At 42.0% G+C, this 26,450-nt stretch overlaps 1 protein-coding gene across 2 annotated transcripts; it reads right to left on the bottom strand.

The window, feature by feature from the left end:
- Nucleotides 1-6,916: 6,916 nt before the first annotated feature.
- Nucleotides 6,917-26,283, bottom strand: LOC110530850 (eukaryotic translation initiation factor 4E). Of its 2 annotated transcripts, none has more exons than XM_021614140.3 (7): nt 26,035-26,283; nt 24,484-24,584; nt 10,884-10,979; nt 10,433-10,496; nt 9,852-9,965; nt 9,339-9,478; nt 6,917-8,422 (listed from the first exon to the last, which is right to left on the bottom strand). In XM_021614140.3, exons 1-7 carry the CDS (start codon nt 26,065-26,067, stop codon nt 8,308-8,310), a joined length of 663 nt encoding a protein of 220 aa, XP_021469815.2. In that variant the 5' UTR covers nt 26,068-26,283; the 3' UTR covers nt 6,917-8,307. The 2 variants fall into 2 exon arrangements, with proteins under 2 accessions (XP_021469815.2, XP_021469822.2); XM_021614147.3 differs by having other exon boundaries at nt 26,050-26,132.
- Nucleotides 26,284-26,450: the final 167 nt, after the last annotated feature.

Here is a 26,450-nt window from a genome sequence, read left to right as displayed (position 1 = left end):
ATATATACACACACAATCATGTGTATATATATACACACACAATCATGTGTATATATACACACACATTCATGTGTATATATACACACACAACCATGTGTATATATACACACACAATCATGTGTATATATACACACAATCATGTGTATATATACACACACACAATCATGTGTATATATACACACAATCATGTGTATATATACACACAATCATGTGTATATATACACACACAATCATGTGTATATACACACACACAATCATGTGTATATATACACACACAATCATGTGTATATATACACACACAATCATGTGTATATACACACACAATCATGTGTATATACACACACAATCATGTGTATATACACACACACACACACACACATTCATGTGTATATATACACACACACACACACATTCATGTGTATATACACACACACACATTCATGTGTATATACACACACACACATTCATGTGTATATATACACACACACTCATGTGTAGATATACACACACACACACACACACACTCATGTGTATATACAGTGCCTTGCGAAAGTATTCGGCCCCCTTGAACTTTGCGACCTTTTGCCACATTTCAGGCTTCAAACATAAAGATATAAAACTGTATTTTTTTGTGAAGAATCAACAACAAGTGGGACACAATCATGAAGTGGAACGACATTTATTGGATATTTCAAACTTTTTTAACCAATCAAAAACTGAAAAATTGGGCGTGCAAAATTATTCAGCCCCCTTAAGTTAATACTTTGTAGCGCCACCTTTTGCTGCGATTACAGCTGTAAGTCGCTTGGGGTATGTCTCTATCAGTTTTGCACATCGAGAGACTGACATTTTTTCCCATTCCTCCTTGCAAAACAGCTCGAGCTCAGTGAGGTTGGATGGAGAGCATTTGTGAACAGCAGTTTTCAGTTCTTTCCACAGATTCTCAATTGGATTCAGGTCTGGACTTTGACTTGGCCATTCTAACACCTGGATATGTTTATTTTTGAACCATTCCATTGTAGATTTTGCTTTATGTTTTGGATCATTGTCTTGTTGGAAGACAAATCTCCGTCCCAGTCTCAGGTCTTTTGCAGACTCTTCCAGAATGGTCCTGTATTTGGCTCCATCCATCTTCCCATCAGTTTTAACCATCTTCCCTGTCCCTGCTGAAGAAAAGCAGGCCCAAACCATGATGCTGCCACCACCATGTTTGACAGTGGGGATGGTGTGTGTTCAGGGTGATGAGCTGTGTTGCTTTTACGCCAAACATAACGTTTTGCATTGTTGCCAAAAAGTTCAATTTTGGTTTCATCTGACCAGAGCACCTTCTTCCACATGTTTGGTGTGTCTCCCAGGTGGCTTGTGGCAAACTTTAAACAACACTTTTTTTATGGATATCTTTAAGAAATGGCTTTCTTCTTGCCACTCTTCCATAAATGCCAGATTTGTGCAATATACGACTGATTGTTGTCCTATGGACAGAGTCTCCCACCTCAGCTGTAAATCTCTGCAGTTCATCCAGAGTGATCATGGGCCTCTTGGCTGCATCTCTGATCAGTCTTCTCCTTGTATGAGCTGAAAGTTTAGAGGGACGGCCAGGTCTTGGTAGATTTGCAGTGGTCTGATACTCCTTCCATTTCAATATTATCGCTTGCACAGTGCTCCTTGGGATGTTTAAAGCTTGGGAAATCTTTTTGTATCCAAATCCGGCTTTAAACTTCTTCACAACAGTATCTCGTACCTGCCTAGTGTGTTCCTTGTTCTTCATGATGCTCTCTGCGCTTTTAACGGACCTCTGAGACTATCACAGTGCAGGTGCATTTATACGGAGACTTGATTACACACAGGTGGATTGTATTTATCATCATTAGTCATTTAGGTCAACATTGGATCATTCAGAGATCCTCACTGAACTTCTGGAGAGAGTTTGCTGCACTGAAAGTAAAGGGGCTGAATAATTTTGCACGCCCAATTTTTCAGTTTTTGATTTGTTAAAAAAGTTTGAAATATCCAATAAATGTCGTTCCACTTCATGATTGTGTCCCACTTGTTGTTGATTCTTCACAAAAAAATACAGTTTTATATCTTTATGTTTGAAGCCTGAAATGTGGCAAAAGGTCGCAAAGTTCAAGGGGGCCGAATACTTTCGCAAGGCACTGTAGGAGTATTTTTAACACATCCCTATGTGATACATACAGTTGAAGTCGGAAGTTTACATACACTTAGGTTGGAGTCATTAAAACTCGTTTTTCAACCACTCCACAAATTTCTTGTTAACAAACTATAGTTTTGGCAAGCTGGTTAGGACATCTACTTTCTGCATGACACAAGTAATATTTCCAACAATTGTTTACAGACAGATTATTTCACTTATAATTCACTGTATCACATTTCCAGTGGGTCAGAAGTTTACATACACTTTGTTGACTGTGCCTTTAAACAGCTTGGAAAATTCTAGAAAATTATGTCATGGCTTTAGAAGCTTATGATAGGCTAATTGCCATCATTTGAGTCAAATGGAGGTGTACCTGTGGATGTATTTCAAGGCCTACCTTCAAACTCAGTGCCTCTTTGCTTGACATCATGTGAACATCAAAAGAAATCAGCTAAGACCTCAGGAAATATATTGTAGACCTCCACAAGTCTGGTTCATGCTTGGGAGCAATTTCCAAACGCCTGAAAGTACCACGTTCATCTGTACAAACAATTGTAAGCAAGTATAAACACCATGGGACCACGCAGTCGTCATACCGCTCAGGAAGGAGACGTGTTCTGTCTCCAAGAGATGAACGTACTTTGGTGCGAAAAGTGCAAATCAATCCCAAAACAACAGCAAATGACCTTGTGAAGATGCTGGAGGAAACAGGTACAAAAGTATCTATATCCACATTAAAACAAGTCCTATATCGACATAACCTGAAAGGCCACTCAGCAAGGAAGAAGCCACTGCTCCAAAACATTATAAAAAAGCCAGACTACGGTTTGCAACTGCACATGGGGACGAAGATCTTACTTTTTGGAGAAATGTCCTCTGGTCTGATGAAACAAAAATAGAACTGTTTGGCCATAATGACCATCGTTATGTTTGGAGGAAAAAGGGGAATGCTTGCAAGCCGAAGAACACCATCCCAACCGTGAAGCACGGGGGTGGCAGCATCATATTGTGGGGGTGCTTTGCTGCAGGAGGGACTGGTGCACTTCGCAAAATAGATGGCATCATGAGGAGGGAAAATGATGTGGATATATTGAAGCAACATCTCAAGACATCAGTTAGGAAGTTAAAGCTTGGTCGCAAATGGGTCTTCCAAATGGACAATGACCACAAGCAACCTTCCAAAGTTGTGGCAAAATGGCTTAAGGACAACAAAGTCAAGATATTGGAGTGGCCATCACAAAGCCCTGACCTCAATCCGAGCAAGGAGGCCTACAAACCTGACTCAGTTACACTAGCTCTGTCAGGAGGAATGGGACAACATTCACCTAACTTATTGTGGGAAGCTTGTGGAAGGCTACCCGAAACGTTTGACCTAAGTTAAACTATTTAAAGGCAATTCTACCAAATACTGATTGAGTGTATGTAAACTTCTGACCCACATGGAATGTGATGAAAGAAATAAAGGCTGAAATAAATAATTCTCTCTGCTATTATCCTGACATTTCACATTCTTAAAATAAAATGGTGATCCTAACTGACCTAAGACAGGGAATTTTTACTAGGATTAAATGTCAGGAATGGTGAAAAACTGAGTTTAAATGTATTTAGCTAAGGTGTATGTAAACTTCCGACTTCAACTGTAGGCACCTGTCTGACTATTTTTATCCCCAGAATGCACCACACGTTGAAAGGTGGTGACCAACTTGACAAAAGTGATCCGCTCAAACTCACCCACTGAGATGAGTATGATGCAAGGCTTTTCTCTCACACTGTCACAAAGAGTATTGGATAATTTGCACAAGTGCGCTTCACGCTGCTACGTGGTAGCTACAGGACCAAAACAGAGAAGTTGAGCATCACGCTTCAATGCTCCTGGTTGTTGAGGAAATTGACCCACTACTACTACTGTTTAATTTGTGCATCTACATCATCTCACAGTCTAGCTTTAAACCTAACCTATAACATGACCCATCTCCTTATGCATTACTTCCCCACAGTGGCAAGAGGTGACATCTCAAAAACACATAAATGGCTCCTAGCATCCCAGTTCTACTTTCTGTCCCCAACACTAAAACTACATTTTAATTTTTTTTATTGATTTTTTAAAATCAAACTTAAACAAAATAAAAATGAGTAAAGTGAATTCGAAAAAACTAACAAACTAAACTGAAATTTAAAAAACTAATAGAAATAAAAACATTTAAAAAAAACTATAATACCATTGGTTTCATCAACACACCTCATCCAGGGTCTGACCTATTTATGTCATGCTTCAAAAGCAAGTACCCTGTTAATCTAATCAAATCACATTTTATTGGTCACATTTGTTCAGCAGATGTTATTGCAGGTGTAGCAAAATGCTTGTGCTAGGAGACAGCAGTAGTGGAAAAATAATGTGAACGATGATGAAGGCCAGTGAAGAAGATGAGTCTAGCGACATGCTGACACAAGCCTGGTGTGTTGATTCAATATGACATTGTCCGGATGGATGGCTGTACTAGGAGACAGTACCCTGTTAATACCTGGTGCTAGGAGACAATAGCCCTGTTAATACCTGGTGCTAGGAGACAATAGCCCTGTCAATACCTGGTGCTAGGAGACAATAGCCCTGTCAATACCTGGTGCTAGGTGACAATACCTGTCAATACCTGGTGCTAGGAGACAATACTCTGTTAATACCTGGTGCTAGGAGACAATACCCTGTTAATACCTGGTGCTAGGAGACTACCCTGTTAATACCTGGTGCTAGGAGACAATACCCTGTTAATACCTGGTGCTACGAGACAGTACCCTGCTAATGCCTGGTGCTACGAGACAGTACCCTGCTAATGCCTGGTGCTAGGAGACAATACCCTGTTAATACCTGGTGCTAGGAGACAATACCCTGTTAATACCTGGTGCTAGGAGACAATACCCTGTTAATACCTGGTGCTAGGAGACAGTAACCTGTTAATACCTGGTGCTAGGAGACAATAGCCCTGTTAATACCTGGTGCTAGTAGACAATACCATGTTAATACCTGGTGCTAGGAGACAATAGCCCTGTTAATACCTGGTGCTAGGAGACAATACCCTGTTAATACCTGGTGCTAGGAGACAATACCCTGTTAATACCTGGTGCTAGGAGACAGTAACCTGTTAATACCTGGTGCTAGGAGACAATACCCTGTTAATACCTGGTGCTAGGAGACAATACCCTGTTAATACCTGGTGCTAGGATGCATCCTGATCATGACTACATTTTCAGATATGTGTTGATGGTTAAAATCTTCATTGTTTACTGATTTTGATCAGATCTGTTGTAAACAGACAAAATCAGGATGGACGCATGTTAGCAGCAGAATGGTGCTATAGTGTGTAGGCCGTTATAACTGTGTGTGTGTGTAGGAACGCTGCAAGGTTTCTCCTGTGTACTTAACTTAAAAGACAGAGCTCTGGCAAAGTCAGTAAAACAGGATGTCAACATATCTCAACGGCGTCCGAATTCTAGCCGTTCCTGAGATATACTGTGGGTTGGGGTCAACCCTGATACTGTATAAGGAATGTTGCAAGGCAGGGGAGTTTGTTGCGTTCACAAAAACATCCCCCTTGCCTCACTCATAAGTGGCAAGATGTGGAAACAAGCACCGATGTCTCTTCACACTCGCTCAACTGTCTGAGGAAATGTGCAAACACAACGTAAAAAACAAAAGCATACCTCTGGAACAGTTAAGTGTTCTTAGAAGACAGGTGTGACTCATATCAGTGGTGTTAAGTTCAGACAGTAGTCATTGTGGGGTGTTGCCAGGCGTTGGCTCCCAGGCGGTATTTGCGTAAGGACAGGTGTGTACTGTAGATCAACAGGCAACTCAGGTGGTTTGAACCAGAGATGTTTGGGAAACCTCGTCATACTGTTGTTGACTCTAGCCTTGGACTGATAGCTGTATGAATGTAGGGGGCTTGGAAGGAATAAGGACTTGGGTGTGTGCACTGATTGAGGATTACTTGATGTTATTTTGCCTGCTATGTACAAAGGGTGCATTATAGAAACATATTTTAGTACAGATTATGGTTATGCAGTATCATGTTGATCTGGTTCACGAGTCTCATTTAGGCAACTAAGAATTTGACTATCTTGAAAAAAAAAGGTGCATCTGAAAATACCCTTTAACTCACCACTGAATTCTAAACGAGCCCCTAGTACCTAGGGACTTGTTTAGATGGGTGTGTAAGCAATATGGCAACGATGAAATCCACCCGGGAAATCATACTAAATCCAATCCTTGGAGAGCTACAAGGAGGGGCTAAGGATTTCAACACAGAGCAACTGTCAATACTGGGTGTGTTTCAGATACACAGATTCTGAGCATTTTATAGGAAGATTATGACGTTCATACAGGAAGACGTTCATACAGTAGGGTTCCTAAGATGTTATTAAACACTTCTCCAGACTTTGTCAAGATCTGATGACCTATTCAGAGCTGATCGGTGCATTATCTGCATATTGAACACACCACTGTAACCCTATAGAAAGTGATGACCTATTCAGAGCTGATCGGTGCATTATCTGCATATTGAACACACCACTGTAACCCTATAGAAAGTGATGACCTATTCAGAGCTGATCGGTGCATTATCTGCATATTGAACACACCACTGTAACCCTATAGAAAGTGATGACCTATTCAGAGCTGATCGGTGCATTATCGGCATATTGAACACACCACTGTAACCCTACAGAAAGTGACGCTAAACTGACAACACAGGAAAGGAGACGGCGTGGTTCTGGTTTTAATGCAAAGCACTTAACCTTTACTTGAAAGAAGGTAATATACATTAAGATACATTATGAGCAAAATCATTTAACGATGGATAGAGAGGAAGATATCCTTTCTTCTCCACTCGCACCAGCCCCAGAGAGTAGTGCGAAATGTTACAGGAAGAAAACGGTGAGAAGCAGACCTAAAACTTGTCCAGGCATCTTTACTTGCTATGATACACTGTAAAAAAGGTTCTATATTAAGCAGTAGTCCATGTCATTAACATCCTCAATAACAAAAAAAAAAAAAAAAATAGTGTAGAGAAATTTAGTTTTTTTTAATGGTTGCCCTCCAACTAAGTAGTTTAACCTCAAATGGATATAATCATAAATAAATAGGGAAAGGGGGGAGAAAAAAAGTTTTACAAGCAAACAATCCTCAATCCCAGCATGGCTGGAACTTCGTGGTCTTTCTTCCAAAATGTTCACACTTAAGACCGTGTGACCACTACTATTCTTTACAAACGTTTTTCTTTTTTGATACTGTTGTCTTTTCTGTAGCAGATGCATCTGCAATCCCTTATCATGCTAAACACCTCCAGGTAAAGCAGGTTAAAATGCTGGCTACCCTTTAAAATCTGAGTAAATTAATCTGGTATTTTTTCCTATCCTGGGTGGTTGGTGAGAAACGCTTTTCATAACAGAAAGTGGTAAACTCTGCATGAGAAAAGGAATTGGGTTTACAGCAGAGGAAGGTGTTTTTAACCAGGCCTTAAACATCTTCTCCCAGCTACACGAGTAGGGGGAAGCCACTGGCATTATTATTCACATATACTCACCAATTCTAAAATTAAGTCATTTATTTAAGATCTTCTAGCTCAAATCCCAACAGCTTCAGCTGTTCTCCTTTTCTTCTGTACAAGATACGTCATTTAGCCAGCCGGACAATCAGGTGTCAGGGAGGCGGCCCTAACTTTGTACACGTTTGAACAATTCTCTCGTCTGTAAAGAGGAAGGACACTAACAGTAGTTGACAACTGAAAAGTATGAATGTGTTGGTGATGCAGTGAGCTGGGACGATAAACTGAAAAGTATCAACACTGACCACTTATTGTGGACATTTGGCTGATATCGTTCATTACCCATAGGACCCTACTAGAGAAATGTGAAGTTCCAAATGAAATAAATTAGCTAATTAACTATTAATGGGACAATTGATAGCAACAACATTCAAAGTAGTAGTAGTAGTAGTAGTTGTAGGGGTAATATAAAAAATAACTGTGGTGCACATTAATGTTATAAACTTATCATTCAATTTATCGTGATAATTCAGTCAATTTATCGTGATATGGATTTTGGTCCATATCGCCCAGCTCTAGTGGGTTTGTAGTTGAGTTGGGGGTGGGTGTTGTTGATCAGACTGAGTACATGTTCTTTGTGGTGGAACCACTCTTGCTAGACGTGTCGTCATGCGACTGGTAGCCAATCAGGAGCTTGATGGGGATACTCAGGCGCTCTTTATACTGTTGTCTGGAGAGAGAGAGAGAGATGAGAGAAAAAGAGGGAATGATGAATAGGTTCTCATTACAGTCTTACACGAATTGTCGCCACCTAGTGGTGAGCTAGAAACATTGCAGTGATGTAGGAGTATACAAACACATACTCAAATATATATATATGTAAATATATATATATATATACACACACACAAACACACACATACATGCACACACACACACGTATACATACAACTAGCTACCTTTCTTTTTACATGTATTTTGGGATTCCACCCTGCAAATGTAATTTGCCTGAAGACATGCCATTTTATTTTTATATTTAATAAAACCAGAAGTAGCATGTCGTTATTTTTTAAACGTGTGCTTTTCTCCTCTAGCCCACCTGGTGTTCAACCGTCCCAAGTTTTCCCATGTCACCCGATGATTTTACTACTGGCACGGCTCCAAGGCTTGGGCCATAGATTTGTTTATATCACCCCTCTCCTCCGTACACTCCACTGGCTTCCAGTCGAAGCTCGCATCCACTACAAGACTGGAGCTTGCCTATGGAACAGCAAGGGGCACTGCCCCTCCCTACCATCAGGGTATGCTCAAACCCTACACCAACCCAAGCACTCCGTTCTGCCACCTCTGGTCTCTTGGCTCTCTCACCCGGTTTGTTATCTTAAGAAGAACACACTGTAGGTCACTCTGGGTAAGAGTGTCTGCTAAATGACTGAAAAGTAAATGTTAATTCAACACCTGTTTCAAAGGGGGTGTGGCTGAATTAAAGAACCCTCTTCTGCGTAGATACACTTGAGAATCTTCCACTGGAGAAGGCAATTGAGGATAGGATGAATTTCCAAACTGCCACACGCCTACATTTGGTGACGGTGGAGTAGAGGACGGACTTTTACCCAATGGACAAAAGGAAAGAGATGTGAACCTACCCTATCGCCACGATGGCTTCCTTGTTCTGACAGTTCCCAGTCCAGATGGATATTTTATCTCCCTTGGGTCTGACGTTGACCACCGCTCCACACACGTCTTCACTGGCCTCGTCAAACGACTCGCCAATTAAACACAACAGCTGCAACACACACAAATCAAGTACACGATACTCGAGATTAAATAACGTTATTTACCCGTTAATTCACTGTCCAGCAACCCATCCTTAACAGAAGATTATTCAATACTCTGGTAGTAGAGTCATGAAGAGTTACAGGAGGGTTGTGTTCATCAAAGAGAGGAAAACTGACTGAAAGATGGAGGCTATACCTGGACCATTGCAATGTTTTTGTTGTGCCCTAATGAATACTACACAGCCCAGGGTCAAATTCATTAGGGTACACGACTGGAAACATTCAAAAACATTTTGCAATGGAAAACAAAAATGAGCCTTTCCTTCGGTCCCGTTTGCTGCCAAATGAACAGGACCCAGGTTCAGGGTTAATGATACTTACTGTCTCCATCCAGTAGCGGTCAAGGTCGATTTGTCTCTGCTGTTTGCTGAGGGTCATCAGCCACCTCCCACCCAGCTTGTTCTTGTCATCCTCCCACATAGGCTTCACCCCATCCTGACACACAGTGGTGGAGGAATGTTAGCTCACAACTTGAACCCCAACGTACACCCTGGGTCTGTATTCATGAAGCGTATTACAGTATCTAGGATCAGTTAAGCATTTTAGACCATAATGAAAAACATTAAAAGGATAAGGGGGACCTGATCCTAGATCAGGGTTTCCCAAACTCTGTTCTGGCCCCCCAGGGTGCATGTTTTTGCGAAAGAACGACACAACCGATTTAAACAATCAACTAATCATCAAGCGTTGATCATTTAAATCAGCTGTCCAGTGTTAGGGCAAAAACAAAAATGGGCACCCCCCCTTGGGGTCCCGAGGGCCAAGTTCGGGAAACACTGTCCTAGATCATCAGTCCTACTCAGAGGGGCTTTATGTCTTAATTTAACATCCTTAACTTGACAACGTACAGAAGAGCAACATGTCCTCTGATAGGATACTGTTGGTTTCAGATGTCCACTTACCTTAAATAAGCAGTAGTCACAGCCGAAGCCTAACTTACTGGGCTGCTGTATGTGGTTATATAATCTACAACACACAACCAAGAGGCACACTTAAACACAGGCCTACAGATAAATTCATATTAGACACTGATTATAAAATGATAGTGAGACAATAGATAGTTCCATGCCATTCTCCATTTTGATTTTGGAGAGAAGTCATGAGGCACAACATTCAGGGCACAGATAGCATACATGGCATAGAACTGCCAGTTAAAATGTCCATTCTGTAGAATTCATTTCTAGCTGCAAATTAACATTCTGCTCTGCTAAACAGGAAATGGTCCCTTTTTTCAACACTGATTGTCATGATGATGCCATAAGATGGAGAGGTAGAATAAGGGGTGGTGATGTGGATTAGGAGGGAGGAGGAGGAAGAGTAGCAGAGAGAAAGAGGGAGAGGAAGAGTACTCACGCCCAGAAGTCTTCCACTGTGTCAAATTTTGCGATGAGACGGAGGTTCTCTGTCCAGCTTTTGCTCTTGTCATTTTTGAAATACCACAGGGCCCATCTGAAGTGAGAGGACACAGTCAGAGATTCCCCATCGCACTCCCCGGTCCACACAGACAGAGGCTTCTATTTGACTTTAGTGGGCAAATCTTACCATCTGCAACTACCAGAGTGACCAGTCAATGTGTCGGTCTGCATATCAACAGCAGTAACAGTTATGGAAATGCATGAATTGATATACATCAGCCAAAGCAGGGCTAAATTCTAACATAACAGCAAATGTAATGAAGCGTCCAACAGCAGACCTACAATCAATGAAGCGTCCAACAGCAGACCTACAATCAACAGCAGACCAGCAGAGCAGACCAGCAGACCTACAATCAATGAAGCGTCCAACAGCAGACCTACAATCAATGAAGCGTCCAACAATCAATGACGCGTCCAACAATCAATGACGCGTCCAACAATCAATGACGCGTCCAACAATCAATGACGCGTCCAACAGGAGACCTACAATCAATGAAGCGTCCAACAGGAGACCTACAATCAATGACGCGTCCAACAGCAGACCTACAATCAATGACGCGTCCAACAATCAATGACGCGTCCAACAGGAGACCTACAATCAATGACGCGTCCAACAATCAATGACGCGTCCAACAATCAATGACGCGTCCAACAATCAATGACGCGTCCAACAGGAGACCTACAATCAATGAAGCGTCCAACAGCAGACCTACAATCAATGAAGCGTCCAACAGGAGACCTACAATCAATGAAGCGTCCAACAGGAGACCTACAATCAATGAAGCGTCCAACAGCAGACCTACAATCAATGAAGCGTCCAACAATCAATGACGCGTCCAACAGGAGACCTACAATCAATGAAGCGTCCAACAGCAGACCTACAATCAATGAAGCGTCCAACAGGAGACCTACAATCAATGAAGCGTCCAACAGCAGACCTACAATCAATGAAGCGTCCAACAATCAATGAAGCGTCCAACAGCAGACCTACAATCAATGAAGCGTCCAACAGCAGACCTACAATCAATGACGCGTCCAACAGCAGACCTACAATCAATGACGCGTCCAACAATCAAGGACGCGTCCAACAGCAGACCTACAATCAATGAAGCGTCCAACAGCAGACCTACAATCAATGAAGCGTCCAACAATCAAGGACGCGTCCAACAGCAGACCTACAATCAATGACGCGTCCAACAGCAGACCTACAATCAATGAAGCGTCCAACAGCAGACCTACAATCAATGACGCGTCCAACAGCAGACCTACAATCAATGAAGCGTCCAACAGCAGACCTACAATCAATGAAGCGTCCAACAGCAGACCTACAATCAATGAAGCGTCCAACAGCAGACCTACAATCAATGAAGCGTCCAACAATCAAGGACGCGTCCAACAGCAGACCTACAATCAATGACGCGTCCAACAATCAATGACGCATCCAACAGTCCGTGCCACACAACGTACAGCAAATAAACTATAAAGATTTCCATAGCAACTACTTAACGGGTAGGATAAGGAAGGTTAAGGTATGGAAGGTTGATGTCATGTTGCTCTGCCTATAAAAATCCATTCTTAAATGGAAGAAGTTTGGAACCACAAAGACCCTTCCTAGAGCTGGCCACCCGGCCAAACTGAGCAATCTGGGGAGAAGGGCCTTGGTCAGGGAGGTGATCAAGAACCCAATGGTCACTCTGACAGAGCTCAAAAGTTCCTCTGTGGAGATGGGAGAACCTTCCAGAAGGACAACCATCTCTGCAGCTGGCCTTTATGGTAGTGACCAGACAGAAGCCACTCCTCAGTAAAAGGCACATAACAGCCCACTTAGAGTTTGCCAAAAGGCACCTAAGCCCCTCAGACCATGACAAACAAGATTTTCTGCTCTAATGAAATCAAGATCAAACTTTTTCGCCTGAAAGCCAAACGGCATGTCTGGAGGAAACCTGGAACCATCCCTACGGTGAAGCATGGTGGTGGCAGTATCATGCTGTGTTGATGTTTTTCAGCAGCAGGGACTAGGAAACTAGACAAGATTGAGGGAAAGATGAACGGAGCAAAGTACAGAGAGATTCTTGATAAAAACCTGTTCAAGAGCGCTCAGGATCTTAGACTGGGGCAAAGGTTCACCTTCCAACAGGACAACAACCCTAAGAACATAGCCAAGACAATGCAGGGATGGCTTCGGGACAAGTCTCTGAATGTCCTTGAGTGGTCCAGCCAGAGCCCGGACTTGAACCCGATCCAACATCTCTGGAGAGACATGATAATGGCTGTGCAGCGACACTCCCCATCCAACCTGATAGAGCTTGAGAGGATCTGCAGAGAATAATGGGAGAAACTCCCAAAATACAGGTGTGCCAAGCTTGTGGTGTCATACCCAAAAAGACTCGAGGCTGTAATCGCTGCCGAAGGTGTTTCAACAGGGTCTGAATACTTATGTAAATGTGATATTTCAGTTTTTTATTTGTTTATACATTTGCAAACATTTATAAAAAAATGTTCTGCTTTGTCATTATGGGGTATTGTGTGTAGATTGAGGGGGAGAAAACAATTTAATCCATTGTAGAATAATTCTGTAACGTAACAAAACATGGGAGTCAAGGGGTCTGAATACTTTCCCAATGCACTGTATGTTATTGCCTATGCATTCATTTCCCCATCGTGTACAACAGCAAGTGTAAGTAACATGCTTACACTAACATGTTGAACAGCAGAACCAGGCAGTTTTCCATTGTTCACCAGTCCTACCATTATTCTATCATCCCTTTCCCAGGAAGAGCATAGTGTTGTAGGGGAGGGAGGGATGGAGAGGTGGATAGGGCATGGCCTGAACCCTGTGCCCCCAGCCATACTAAATTTATACACATGCTTGGTCCCTTCCTTGGTCCCTTCCTGAAAAGTCCCCCGTGGTTAATTATCACACTGACTATCAGTAGAGAAGTAGGCTAGAGAGGAAGCACTCTAGTGTTGCCCGACTGAAACGTATGTTATAATTACACAACACCAGTGTTGAGACGAGAAAACACGTGGCGTGACTCGTCTGATGAACCAGGTTGAGGTCATAGAGATGTGTAAACAAAAACACTAATGTGTCAATTAATGTAAAGTGGTCTACACTACTGCTGTTGGGGTCCTGAAGAAAAGACAACACTAAAGGGATGTTGAGCCACGTACCCATAAACACAGTGTGTTGAAGTCCAGAACTCCCTACAACAGACTCCAGACTGTCTAGTCCCTAGCATCACCCAGAAAAACATCAACAGGAGGAAGAGGTTGCGCAAGGCTTGTTTTTTCTCTGGCGGTGGTGTAATGCCACTCCAAAGTTACATTCAGAGAGCTGAAAAGTACCAACTCCAAAACCGATGTAGATCAAAAAGAGGCTTATGTGGTGTGCGTGGCAGGAGTAGGCATGGCTGAATTTTAGAGAATCCCCCCCCCCCCATATCTTGGCAGTGTAGAATTTCCTGCAATTCTATGTATTTTTCCACGGCTAATGCGGTGCTTACACATAATAACAAAAATCAATCATTGTTTTTGGAATTTTCAAATCTCCCTGTCTATCTTTGATTTAGGTGATTGTTAGTTCTCAAAAAAAGGTACATTATCTTTCCTATATACTTTATATCTGGTTTTAGTTGTGTACGTTTTTTTATATTATACACTACCGGTCAAACGTTTCAGAACACCTACTCACTCAAAGGTTTTTCTTCATTTTTTATATTTCCACACTGTAGAATAATAACCACCAGCTGCATTAAGTACTGCAGTGAATCTCCTCCTCATGGACTGCACCAGATTTGCCAGTTCTTGCTATGAGATGTTACCCCACTCTTCCAAGGCACCTGCAAGTTCCCGGACATTTCTATGGGGAATGGCCCTAGCCCTCACCCTTCAATCCAACAGGTCCCAGATGTGCTCAATGGGATTGAGATCTGGGCTCTTCGCTGGCCATGGCAGAACACTGACATTCCTGTCTTGCAGGAAATCACTCACAGCACAAGCAGTATGGCTGGTGGAATAGTCATGCTGGAGGGTCATATCAGAATGAGCACCACATGAGGGAGGATGTCGTCTTCCCTGTAACGCACAGCGTTGAGATTGTCGTCATTGCAGGCAATCTCAGTCCGATGATGCTGTGACCCTCCACCTCCAAATTGATCCCGCTCCAGAGTACAGGCCTCGGTGTAACGCTCATTCCATTGACAATAAACGCGAACCCGACCATCACCCATGATGAGACAAAACCGCAACTCTTCAAAGAACACTTTCTGTCAGTCCTGTCTTGTGCCGCAACGGTGGGTTTGTGCCCATAGTCAACGTCGTTGCCGATGATGTCTGGTGAGGACCTGCCTTACAACAGGCCTACAAGCCCTCAGTCCAGCCTCTCTCAGCCTATTGTGGACAGCCTGAGCACTGATGGAGGGACTGTGCGTTCCTGGTGTAACTCGGCCAGTTGTTTCTGCCATCCTGTACCTGTCCCGCAGGTGTGATGTTCGGATGTACCGATCCTGTGCAGGTGTTGTTACACGTGGTCTGCCACTGCGAGGGCGATCAGCTGTCCGCCCCGTCTCCCTGTAGTGCGGTCTTAAGCGACTCTCAGTACGGACATTGCAATTTATTGCCCTGGCCACATCTGCAGTCCTCATGCCTCCTTGCAGCATGCCTAAGGCACGTTCACACAGATGAGCAGGGACCCTGGGCAACTTTTGGTGTTTTTCAGAGTCAGTAGAAAGGCCTCTTTAGCATCTTAAGTTTTCATAACTGTGACCTTAATTTCCTACCGTCTAAGCGTCTTAACAACCGTTCCACAGGTGCATGTTCATTAATAGTTTATGGTTCATTGAACAAGCATGGGAAACCGTGTTTAAACCCTTTACAATAAAGATCTGTTAAGTTATTTGGAATTTTATGAATTATCGTTGAAAGACTGTCCTGAAAAAAAGGACGTTTCTTTTTTGCTGAGTTTAGCAAGCAAAGAAGTATTAAACATTATCAAAATATTTTATATTTAAGATTCTTCAAATAGCCACCCTTTGCCTTGATGACAGTTTGGCACACTCTTGGCATTCTCTCAACCAGCTTCATGAGGTAGTCACCTGAAATGCATTTCAATTAACAGTTGTGCCTTCTTAAAAATTCCTTTGTGGAATTTCTTCCCTTCTTAATGCGTTTGAGCCAATCAGTTGTGTTGTGAGGGGGGTATCCAGAAGAACACCCTAGGTGGTAAAAGACCAAGTCCATATTATCACAAGAACAGCTCAAATAAGCAAAGAGAAACGATCCATCATTACTTTACAGTCCCTCCAGGATTTTGCAACATTTTTTTGTGATTTGTGGCCCCAAATATATATATATTTTTTTTACACATTAATTTCATATAAAACAACAAAAAGTAATGTGCTAGGCCGATTTTAAACAGAATACATAATACAAAAACCATTAGAAACATCTAAAGTACTCAATTTTATTTTTCGGAACAAACAGCTCTGTCAAAATCCATTCACACATTCACTCACATCTCTCCATCAGGCTTGGGGATTGCTACAAGATGCACTTCCCATTCCCACTCCCTCAAAAAAATAAAAAATACATTTGAGGATCGATTTGTATTCAAAATACTTCAGATTGTGATTTTTTCTGAAAGGGTTGCAATTTCATTTCAAAAAAATCCAGACAGATTGTAAAACTTAATACGGATCACAGAAGCACAGAGTTTAAACCAGCAAAGCTGACATATTGCACTTAGTGCTTTGAGCAGCACTCTCCACAGACAGACTGGGGAGAGCAGAGTGCCGACCACCCTACTAAAGCCAAGGTTAGACTGGAGAGAGCAGAGTGCCGACCACCCTACTAAAGCCAAGGTTAGACTGGGGAGAGCACAGAGTGCCGACCACCCTACTAAAGCCAAGGTCAGCGGTGTAAAAGTTTGAGGAAAACGCCACACCTTGATTCTTTCAGCGCTTGCCAGTCGTCCTTGCTACTACTTCAGTCATGGTGAACTGTCCTTGCTGTGGGAACTGTTCTGACATTCTCATATGCTTTGCTGATTCGAAGTGACTTGATTGGTGACTTTCTCTCGTTTCCAAAAAACATTTGGAAATTGTTGTGCACAGTTTTTAGCTGTTATTTTTGTTGGCAAATGAGATGGACTTCTGTTCATTGCACCGCCTGTCAGCCATCAACAATCACCTATCATCTTCGCACGTGAATAGACTGACAGCAAGGGGGATTGCTAACAGTGCAGTAAACCCGCTTTTGATTGGACCCTTTTACGTGCAAAAAGTGCGGGAATTTGTAAAAATTGCACCGTCTCACATAATATGCGCTGATTGGTTGATTTTGCATTGAATTATATGATTGCAGAATCCTGGAGAGACTGACTCTAAGGCATGAAAGTTAGTCAATATGGAAAATGTAGAGAACTTTTGAAAGTTTATTCAAGTGCAGTCGCAAAAAACATCAAGCGCTATGATGAAACTGGAGGACCACCACAGGAATGGAAGACCCAGAGTTACCTCTGCTGCAGAGGACAAGTTCATTAGAGTTACCAGCCTCATGGTCAAATTGCTGCAAAGAAACCACTACTTAAGGACACCAATAAGAAGAAAACACTTGTTTGGGCCAAGAAACACAAGCAATGGACAATTTGGAAATTTGTCCTTTGGTCTGGAGTCCAAATTTGAGATTTTTGGTTCCAACCGCTTGTCTTTGTGAGATACGGTGTGGGTGAACGGATGATCTCTGCATGTATATTTCCCACCGTGAAGCATGGAGGAGGTGGTGTTATGGTGTTTTGCTGGTGACACTGGCTGTGATTTATTTAGAATTCAAGGCATGTTTAACCAGCATGGCTATCACAGCATTCTGCAGCGATATGCCATCCCATCTTGTTTGGGCTTAGTGGGGCTATAATTTGTTTTTAAACAGGACAATGACCCAACACACCTCCAGGCTGTGTAAGGGCTATTTGACCAAGAAGGAGAGTGATGGAGTGCTGCATCAGATGACCTGGCCTCCACAATCCCCCGACATCAACCAAATTGAGATGGTTTGGGATATACACACACACACACACACACACTCATGTGTATACACACACACACACACACACACACATTCATGTGTATATACACACACACACATTCATATGTGTATATATACACACACAATCATATGTGTATATATACACACACAATCATATGTGTATATATACACACACACAATCATATGTGTATATATACACACACACAATCATATGTGTATATATACACACACACAATCATATGTGTATATATACACACACACAATCATGTGTATATATACACACACACAATCATGTGTATATATACACACACACAATCATGTGTATATACACACACACAATCATGTGTATATACACACACACAATCATGTGTATATACACACACACAATCATGTGTATATACACACACACAATCATGTGTATATACACACACACAATCATGTGTATATACACACACACAATCATGTGTATATACACACACACAATCATGTGTATATACACACACACAATCATGTGTATATACACACACACACAATCATGTGTATATACACACACACAATCATGTGTATATACACACACACAATCATGTGTATATACACACACACAATCATGTGTATATACACACACAATCATGTGTATATACACACACAATCATGTGTATATATACACACACAATCATGTGTATATATACACACACAATCATGTGTATATACACACACAATCATGTGTATATACACACACACACACACACACACATTCATGTGTATATATACACACACACACACACACATTCATGTGTATATACACACACACACAATCATGTGTATATATACACACACACAATCATGTGTATATACACACACACAATCATGTGTATATACACACACACAATCATGTGTATATACACACACACAATCATGTGTATATACACACACACAATCATGTGTATATACACACACACAATCATGTGTATATACACACACACAATCATGTGTATATATACACACACAATCATGTGTATATATACACACACAATCATGTGTATATACACACACAATCATGTGTATATACACACACACACACACATTCATGTGTATATATACACACACACACACACACACATTCATGTGTATATACACACACATTCATGTGTATATATACACACACACTCATGTGTATATATACACACACACACACACACACACACTCATGTGTATATACAGTGCCTTGCGAAAGTATTCGGCCCCCTTGAACTTTGCGACCTTTTGCCACATTTCAGGCTTCAAACATAAAGATATAAAACTGTATTTTTTTGTGAAGAATCAACAACAAGTGGGACACAATCATGAAGTGGAACGACATTTATTGGATATTTCAAACTTTTTTAACAAATCAAAAACTGAAAAATTGGGCGTGCAAAATTATTCAGCCCCCTTAAGTTAATACTTTGTAGCGCCACCTTTTGCTGCGATTACAGCTGTAAGTCGCTTGGGGTATGTCTCTATCAGTTTTGCACATCGAGAGACTGAAATTTTTTCCCATTCCTCCTTGCAAAACAGCTCGAGCTCAGTGAGGTTGGATGGAGAGCATTTGTGAACAGCAGTTTTCAGTTCTTTCCACAGATTCTCGATTGGATTCAGGTCTGGACTTTGACTTGGCCATTCTAACACCTGGATATGTTTATTTTTGAACCATTCCATTGTAGATTTTGCTTTATGTTTTGGATCATTGTCTTGTTGGAAGACAAATCTCCGTCCCAGTCTCAGGTCTTTTGCAGACTCTTCCAGAATGGTCCTGTATTTGGCTCCATCCATCTTCCCATCAATTTTAACCATCTTCCCTGTCCCTGCTGAAGAAAAGCAGGCCCAAACCATGATGCTGCCACCACCATGTTTGACAGTGGGGATGGTGTGTTCAGGGTGATGAGCTGTGTTGCTTTTACGCCAAAAAGTTCAATTTTGGTTTCATCTGACCAGAGCACCTTCTTCCACATGTTTGGTGTGTCTCCCAGGTGGCTTGTGGCAAACTTTAAACAACACTTTTTATAGATATCTTTAAGAAATGGCTTTCTTCTTGCCACTCTTCCATAAAGGCCAGATTTGTGCAATATACGACTGATTGTTGTCCTATGGACAGAGTCTCCCACCTCAGCTGTAGATCTCTGCAGTTCATCCAGAGTGATCATGGGCCTATTGGCTGCATCTCTGATCAGTCTTCTCCTTGTATGAACTGAAAGTTTAGAGGGACGGCCAGGTCTTGGTAGATTTGCAGTGGTCTGATACTCCTTCCATTTCAATATTTTCGCTTGCACAGTGCTCCTTGGGATGTATAAAGCTTGGGAAATATTTTGGTATCCAAATCCGTCTTTAAACTTCTTCACAACAGTATCTCGTACCTGCCTGGTGTGTTCCTTGTTCTTCATGATGCTCTCTGCGCTTTTTACGGACCTCTGAGACTATCACAGTGCAGGTGCATTTATACGGAGACTTGATTACACACAGGTGGATTGTATTTATCATCATTAGTCATTTAGGTCAACATTGGATCATTCAGAGATCCTCACTGAACTTCTGGAGAGAGTTTGCTGCACTGAAAGTAAAGGGGCTGAATAATTTTGCACGCCCAATTATTCAGTTTTTGATTTGTTAAAAAAGTTTGAAATATCCAATAAATGTCGTTCCACTTCATGATTGTGTCCCACTTGTTGTTGATTCTTCACAAAAAAATACAGTTTTATATCTTTATGTTTGAAGCCTGAAATGTGGCAAAAGGTCGCAAAGTTCAAGGGGGCCGAATACTTTCGCAAGGCACTGTACACCCACACACACTCATGTGTATATACACCCACACACACTCATGTGTATATACACCCACACACACTCATGTGTATATACACACACTCATGTGTATATACACACACACACACACGTATATACACACACACACACACATATATACACACACACACTCACACGCGTGTATACACACACACACACGCGTGTATACACACACACACGCGTGTATACACACACACACTCACGCGTGTATACACACACACTCACACGTGTGTATACACACACTCACACGTGTGTATACACACACTCACACGTGTGTATACACACACTCACACGTGTGTATACACACACTCACACGTGTGTATACACACACACTCACACGTGTGTATACACACACACTCACACGTGTGTATACACACACACTCACACGTGTGTATACACACACACTCACACGTGTGTATACACACACACTCACACGTGTGTATACACACACACTCACACGTGTGTATACACACACACTCACACGTGTGTATACACACACACTCACACGTGTGTATACACACACACTCACACGTGTGTATACACACACACTCACACGTGTGTATACACACACACTCACACGTGTGTATACACACACACTCACACGTGTGTATACACACACACTCACACGTGTGTATACACACACACTCACGTGTGTATACACACACACTCACGTGTGTATACACACACACTCACGTGTGTATACACACACACTCACGTGTGTATACACACACACTCACGTGTGTATACACACACACTCACGTGTGTATACACACACACTCACGTGTGTATACACACACACTCACGTGTGTACACACACACTCACGTGTGTACACACACACTCACGTGTGTGTACACACACACACTCGTGTGTGTATACACACACACTCGTGTGTGTATACACACACACACACTCGTGTGTGTATACACACACACACACACTCGTGTGTGTACACACTCGTGTGTGTACACACACACACTCGTGTGTGTATACACACACACACACACTCATGTGTGTATACACACACACACACACTCATGTGTGTATACACACACACACACACTCATGTGTGTATACACACACACACACTCATGTGTGTATACACACACACACTCATGTGTGTATACACTCATGTGTGTATACACTCATGTGTGTATACACTCATGTGTGTATACACTCATGTGTGTATACACTCATGTGTGTATACACTCATGTGTGTATACACTCATGTGTGTATACACACACACACTCATGTGTGTATACACACACACACTCATGTGTGTATACACACACACACTCATGTGTGTATACACACACACACACTCATGTGTGTATACACACACACACACTCATGTGTGTATACACACACACACACTCATGTGTGTATACACACACACACACTCATGTGTGTATACACACACACACACTCATGTGTGTATACACACACACACACTCATGTGTGTATACACACACACACACTCATGTGTGTATACACACACACACACTCATGTGTGTATACACACACACACACTCATGTGTGTATACACACACACACACTCATGTGTGTATACACACACACACACACACTCATGTGTGTATACACACACACACACACACTCATGTGTGTATACACACACACACACACACTCATGTGTGTATACACACACACACACACACTCATGTGTGTATACACACACACACACACTCATGTGTGTATACACACACACACACACTCATGTGTGTATACACACACACACACACTCATGTGTGTATACACACACACACACTCATGTGTGTATACACACACACTCATGTGTGTATACACACACACACACACTCATGTGTGTATACACACACACACACACTCATGTGTGTATACACACACACACTCATGTGTGTATACACACACACACTCATGTGTGTATACACACACACACACACTCATGTGTGTATACACACACACACACACTCATGTGTGTATACACACACACACTCATGTGTGTATACACACACACACTCATGTGTGTATACACACACACACACTCATGTGTGTATACACACACACACACTCATGTGTGTATACACACACACACACACTCATGTGTGTATACACACACACACACACTCATGTGTGTATACACACACACACACTCATGTGTATATACACACACACACACACTCATGTATATACACACACACACACACACGTGTATATATACACACACACACACACACACACACGTGTATATATATACACACACACGTGTATATATAAACACACACACGTGTATATATAAACACACAAACACCCATATAAAACACTGTGAACATAGGTGGCCCTAAATAATGCTTAGGCGGCCTGACCAAGGATGTCAATGGCAGAAAAATCCCTGCGAATAGAATCTGAAATCCACTGGTCTAGGATCAAGTTTTTCAAACAGGAAAAAGACCAGAACTATGGAGTTTTAAAGCATCAGAATGGCCCAGAATCTGTGGTTAGGGAGGGACCGCATCCACCTGAGGCAGGGACAGGACAGACAGAAAGGTCTAGAGTGGGTCTACTGAGGCAGTGTTTTATGTCAGCAGTTCTACCCGGTCCGATGTACTGCCTACAGTAGTCTATGGCCTGGTTCCCTATTCAAAAGACAGCCACTCGATTGGATGTGCTACAACAGACAAAAGTGATGACATCACAATGTCAAATCTGTAGAGAGCAAGTTTGATCAGCTTTGTTCTTCATCTAGGGTTAGGGATAAAGCTAGCTGTGAGCATGTGAATGGAAATATTTTAGGAAGCACCAAAGCGTTTTGGCCTAGTGAGCGTGACCCTAGTATCCCCATCTGGGTTATGTTAATTTAGGCACACAATAACAACACGTTTTAAAAGGTTTTGCAACTCTTAAAAAACGACTTAGTTTCTTATTGGACAAGTCCAGTTCTGATTGTCATTTCCCTTCTGTTTGGTATCTAATGAAGGAACATGACCCTGGGGTTTATTCACTAGGAACAAAACGGAAGCCAAAGAACGAAAGAGGGAGGGACCTACCTGAAATTGTTCAATAGAAACTCTTGTTTTTGTTGCAGTACCTCAGGGATGTAATCATTAGTCCAAACAATTGCGTTTTGCAACGAGTTTCTATTGGACAAATTCAGGTAGGTCCCTCCCCGTTTCCACCCCCCTCGGTTTCCCCCTAATGAATATACTCCTGGTGTCAACGCTGAGCAGCAGATGTGTTATAATCAGCAGCCAGTTGTCAGCAAAGTGGAAATATTGTACCAAACAAGCACTGCTTCCAGCCCAAACATCTACAGGACAGACATAGTCACATACAAGTCTTACACAGCACCCGGGTCAGAGAGAAAGTCTCAGCTATTTGGTGGAGGTTCCACTGTAGTGAGTCATGGGCTACAGTGGCAGAGTAAGGAGCCCCTCTCTGTATTGACCTATGGTGAATAATATGGCAGGCAGAGTAGATTCACAGAGGAGACATCTTTTCTAATCCTATCTGTTATGCTATATAAAGCTGGTATTCTGCAAAGTAATAGCCTATGTTTCAGGCTACCTGTGTTACTGATTGTTGCATGTGCTGACTACCACACAAAAAGTTGTCTCATTTACTAATTGTAATGCACAAAAGCAGACAGACACACTGTACCCATACTTGTTTTGCAGGGGGTGTTTGATGTACTGCTCGGAATCAGTGACCAAAGGTGGTGCAGTGGGGATTACTTCAGGTTGGGGCTCTTCTGTTTCAGGTGCATTCTGGATGGGATGACACAGCAAAAACATTCATCAGTACAATATTAGCTGTTTGCAGGAAATCTGACATCTTTAGACCCATCCTGCCAATAGCTCCTAACATACACAATCATATCAATATCAAGGATAATGGAAACTAACCGGGGCAGCAGGTAGCCTAGTGGTTAAAGCTTTGGGCCAGTAACTGAAAAGTTGCTAGATGGAATCCACAAGCTGACAAGGTAAAAATCTGTCATTCTGCTCCTGAACAAGTCTTAACTGACTTGCCTAGTTAAACAAAGGTTACATTTAATAAAACTACTACAGACACTAAAACAATACTACATGTATTCTATCCATGTCGGATTACATTTTAACGTTTTGAATAAAGACAAAACTAGGATTTCTGCCATTTCTACTACTGAATGATACATACAATGCCTCTACATGTCTACTGAATATCTACCAACATCTCTGTAGAAGATGCTGAAGATCTAGACTTCCACTATTGAAAGATCTAGAAAAAGGTGATGTGAGGTGACAATGGCTAGCCGGCTCTGTTTTGTCAACGTGGTTAGCTAGCTAGCTACGTTTTCTGTTCACCTGAGACTAAGCCAAACGTTTGTGTAGTTAGCCATTACTAATAGCTACTAGAGAGCCACATGTGATTGAAACTCTACCTACTACTCTGTAGCTAACTCCTAAGTAGTTAGCTAGACCGTCCATATGCTTCATCTCTGATTCATTGATTCGCCGCAAGTCATGCGCCTGCTGGATGGGGCTGATTCCAAGATATCCAGTATACTGAAGTAGTTAGCTGACTCACTCACTAGTACGTTAACTAGCCAACTAAATCACTTTTAACGTTAACTTCTACAGTTGCTAGTTAGCTAATTCAATAACGTCAGATTGTCGTATAGCTAATTGGGAACAATTTAGCTAGCTGACTAGTTACAACTAGTAATTCATTCAATTTGGCCCCAAAACAGGTTAATTTGTGCAAAATATGTGCAGATTCAAATGAGCAAGCCCCATGGCAGCAAGTTAGTTAACGTTAGCCATCAGGCTAGCTAGCTATAGTTAGCAAGGTAACGTAAAATCTAGCTAACACAGCACAGACACACGTGTCTAGATGTCACCTTTTTTATCGTGTAAATAAAAACCAATCACAAATACGATCAATAGTTTTGAAGGGACACAGTAACAGTGTAATATATTGTATTGACTCAATGAACCAAGTATTAACTACCTAGCTATGTCCAGTCACTCCCTGCCAACAGTCTCCAATGCCACCCCCTAAATCCATCGCTAGCATTGCTGAGCATGTTGGAACCAGACACCCACACTTTCACAGATCCTGGAGCAAAATATTCCGTTAAAACCTGGTAGATTTAAACCCTATAAGATGAAACTTAACCAAATAAAAAAAGGATGGGTTCTACATTCAGTTTTTATTCGTGAAATGTCCACATACCTCGATCTCGCTTACCGGCTCCGAAGTCGCCATCTTGCCTGTAGAAATGATCCTGTCCGTTCGGAGCTGGTGCGTCACGAATCACTCAAAAATATACGGAAGCCTTTTTAGTTCAAGAGCATGTGAATGGCATAGCCCGCTATCCCTGACAGTAGACTTTTCGCACGCAGGTATATTATCACTATTTATTCCAACTATAATACTACAAATATTTAAGTCTCCACTACACTGTGACAAAGGAATGGACCCGGGGAATAAGGTAAGCTATCTTTTTTGTTCTACTGGTTACCGTCTATTCCCAAAAGTACATTCTTAAGGGTCTACACACACATTTCTAATCAGGGGTATTGCCATCTGTTATGTTCACCTGAGACTACACGCACACACACACACACACACACACACACACACACACA

This window comes from Oncorhynchus mykiss, chromosome 1 (assembly GCF_057628025.1).
Source record: "Oncorhynchus mykiss isolate SJ-2025 chromosome 1, ASM5762802v1, whole genome shotgun sequence".
Taxonomy (NCBI): Eukaryota; Metazoa; Chordata; class Actinopteri; order Salmoniformes; family Salmonidae; genus Oncorhynchus; species Oncorhynchus mykiss.
The sequence above is the reverse complement of the archived record's forward strand: the minus strand, read 5'-3'. Positions and strand labels throughout refer to the sequence as shown.

What these genes read in the sequence shown, in the direction of transcription:
- LOC110530850 (XM_021614140.3), bottom strand. Translation starts at nt 26,067, where the DNA reads ATGGCGACTTCGGAGCCGGTAAGCGAGATCGAG. An exon ending in AAACACCCCCTGCAAAACAA is followed by an intron (nt 10,980 to 24,483) that starts GTATGGGTACAG and finishes CTCTCACTTCAG; the next exon opens with ATGGGCCCTGTGGTATTTCA. An exon ending in ACAGTGGAAGACTTCTGGGC is followed by an intron (nt 10,497 to 10,883) that starts GTGAGTACTCTT and finishes TGTGTGTTGTAG; the next exon opens with ATTATATAACCACATACAGC.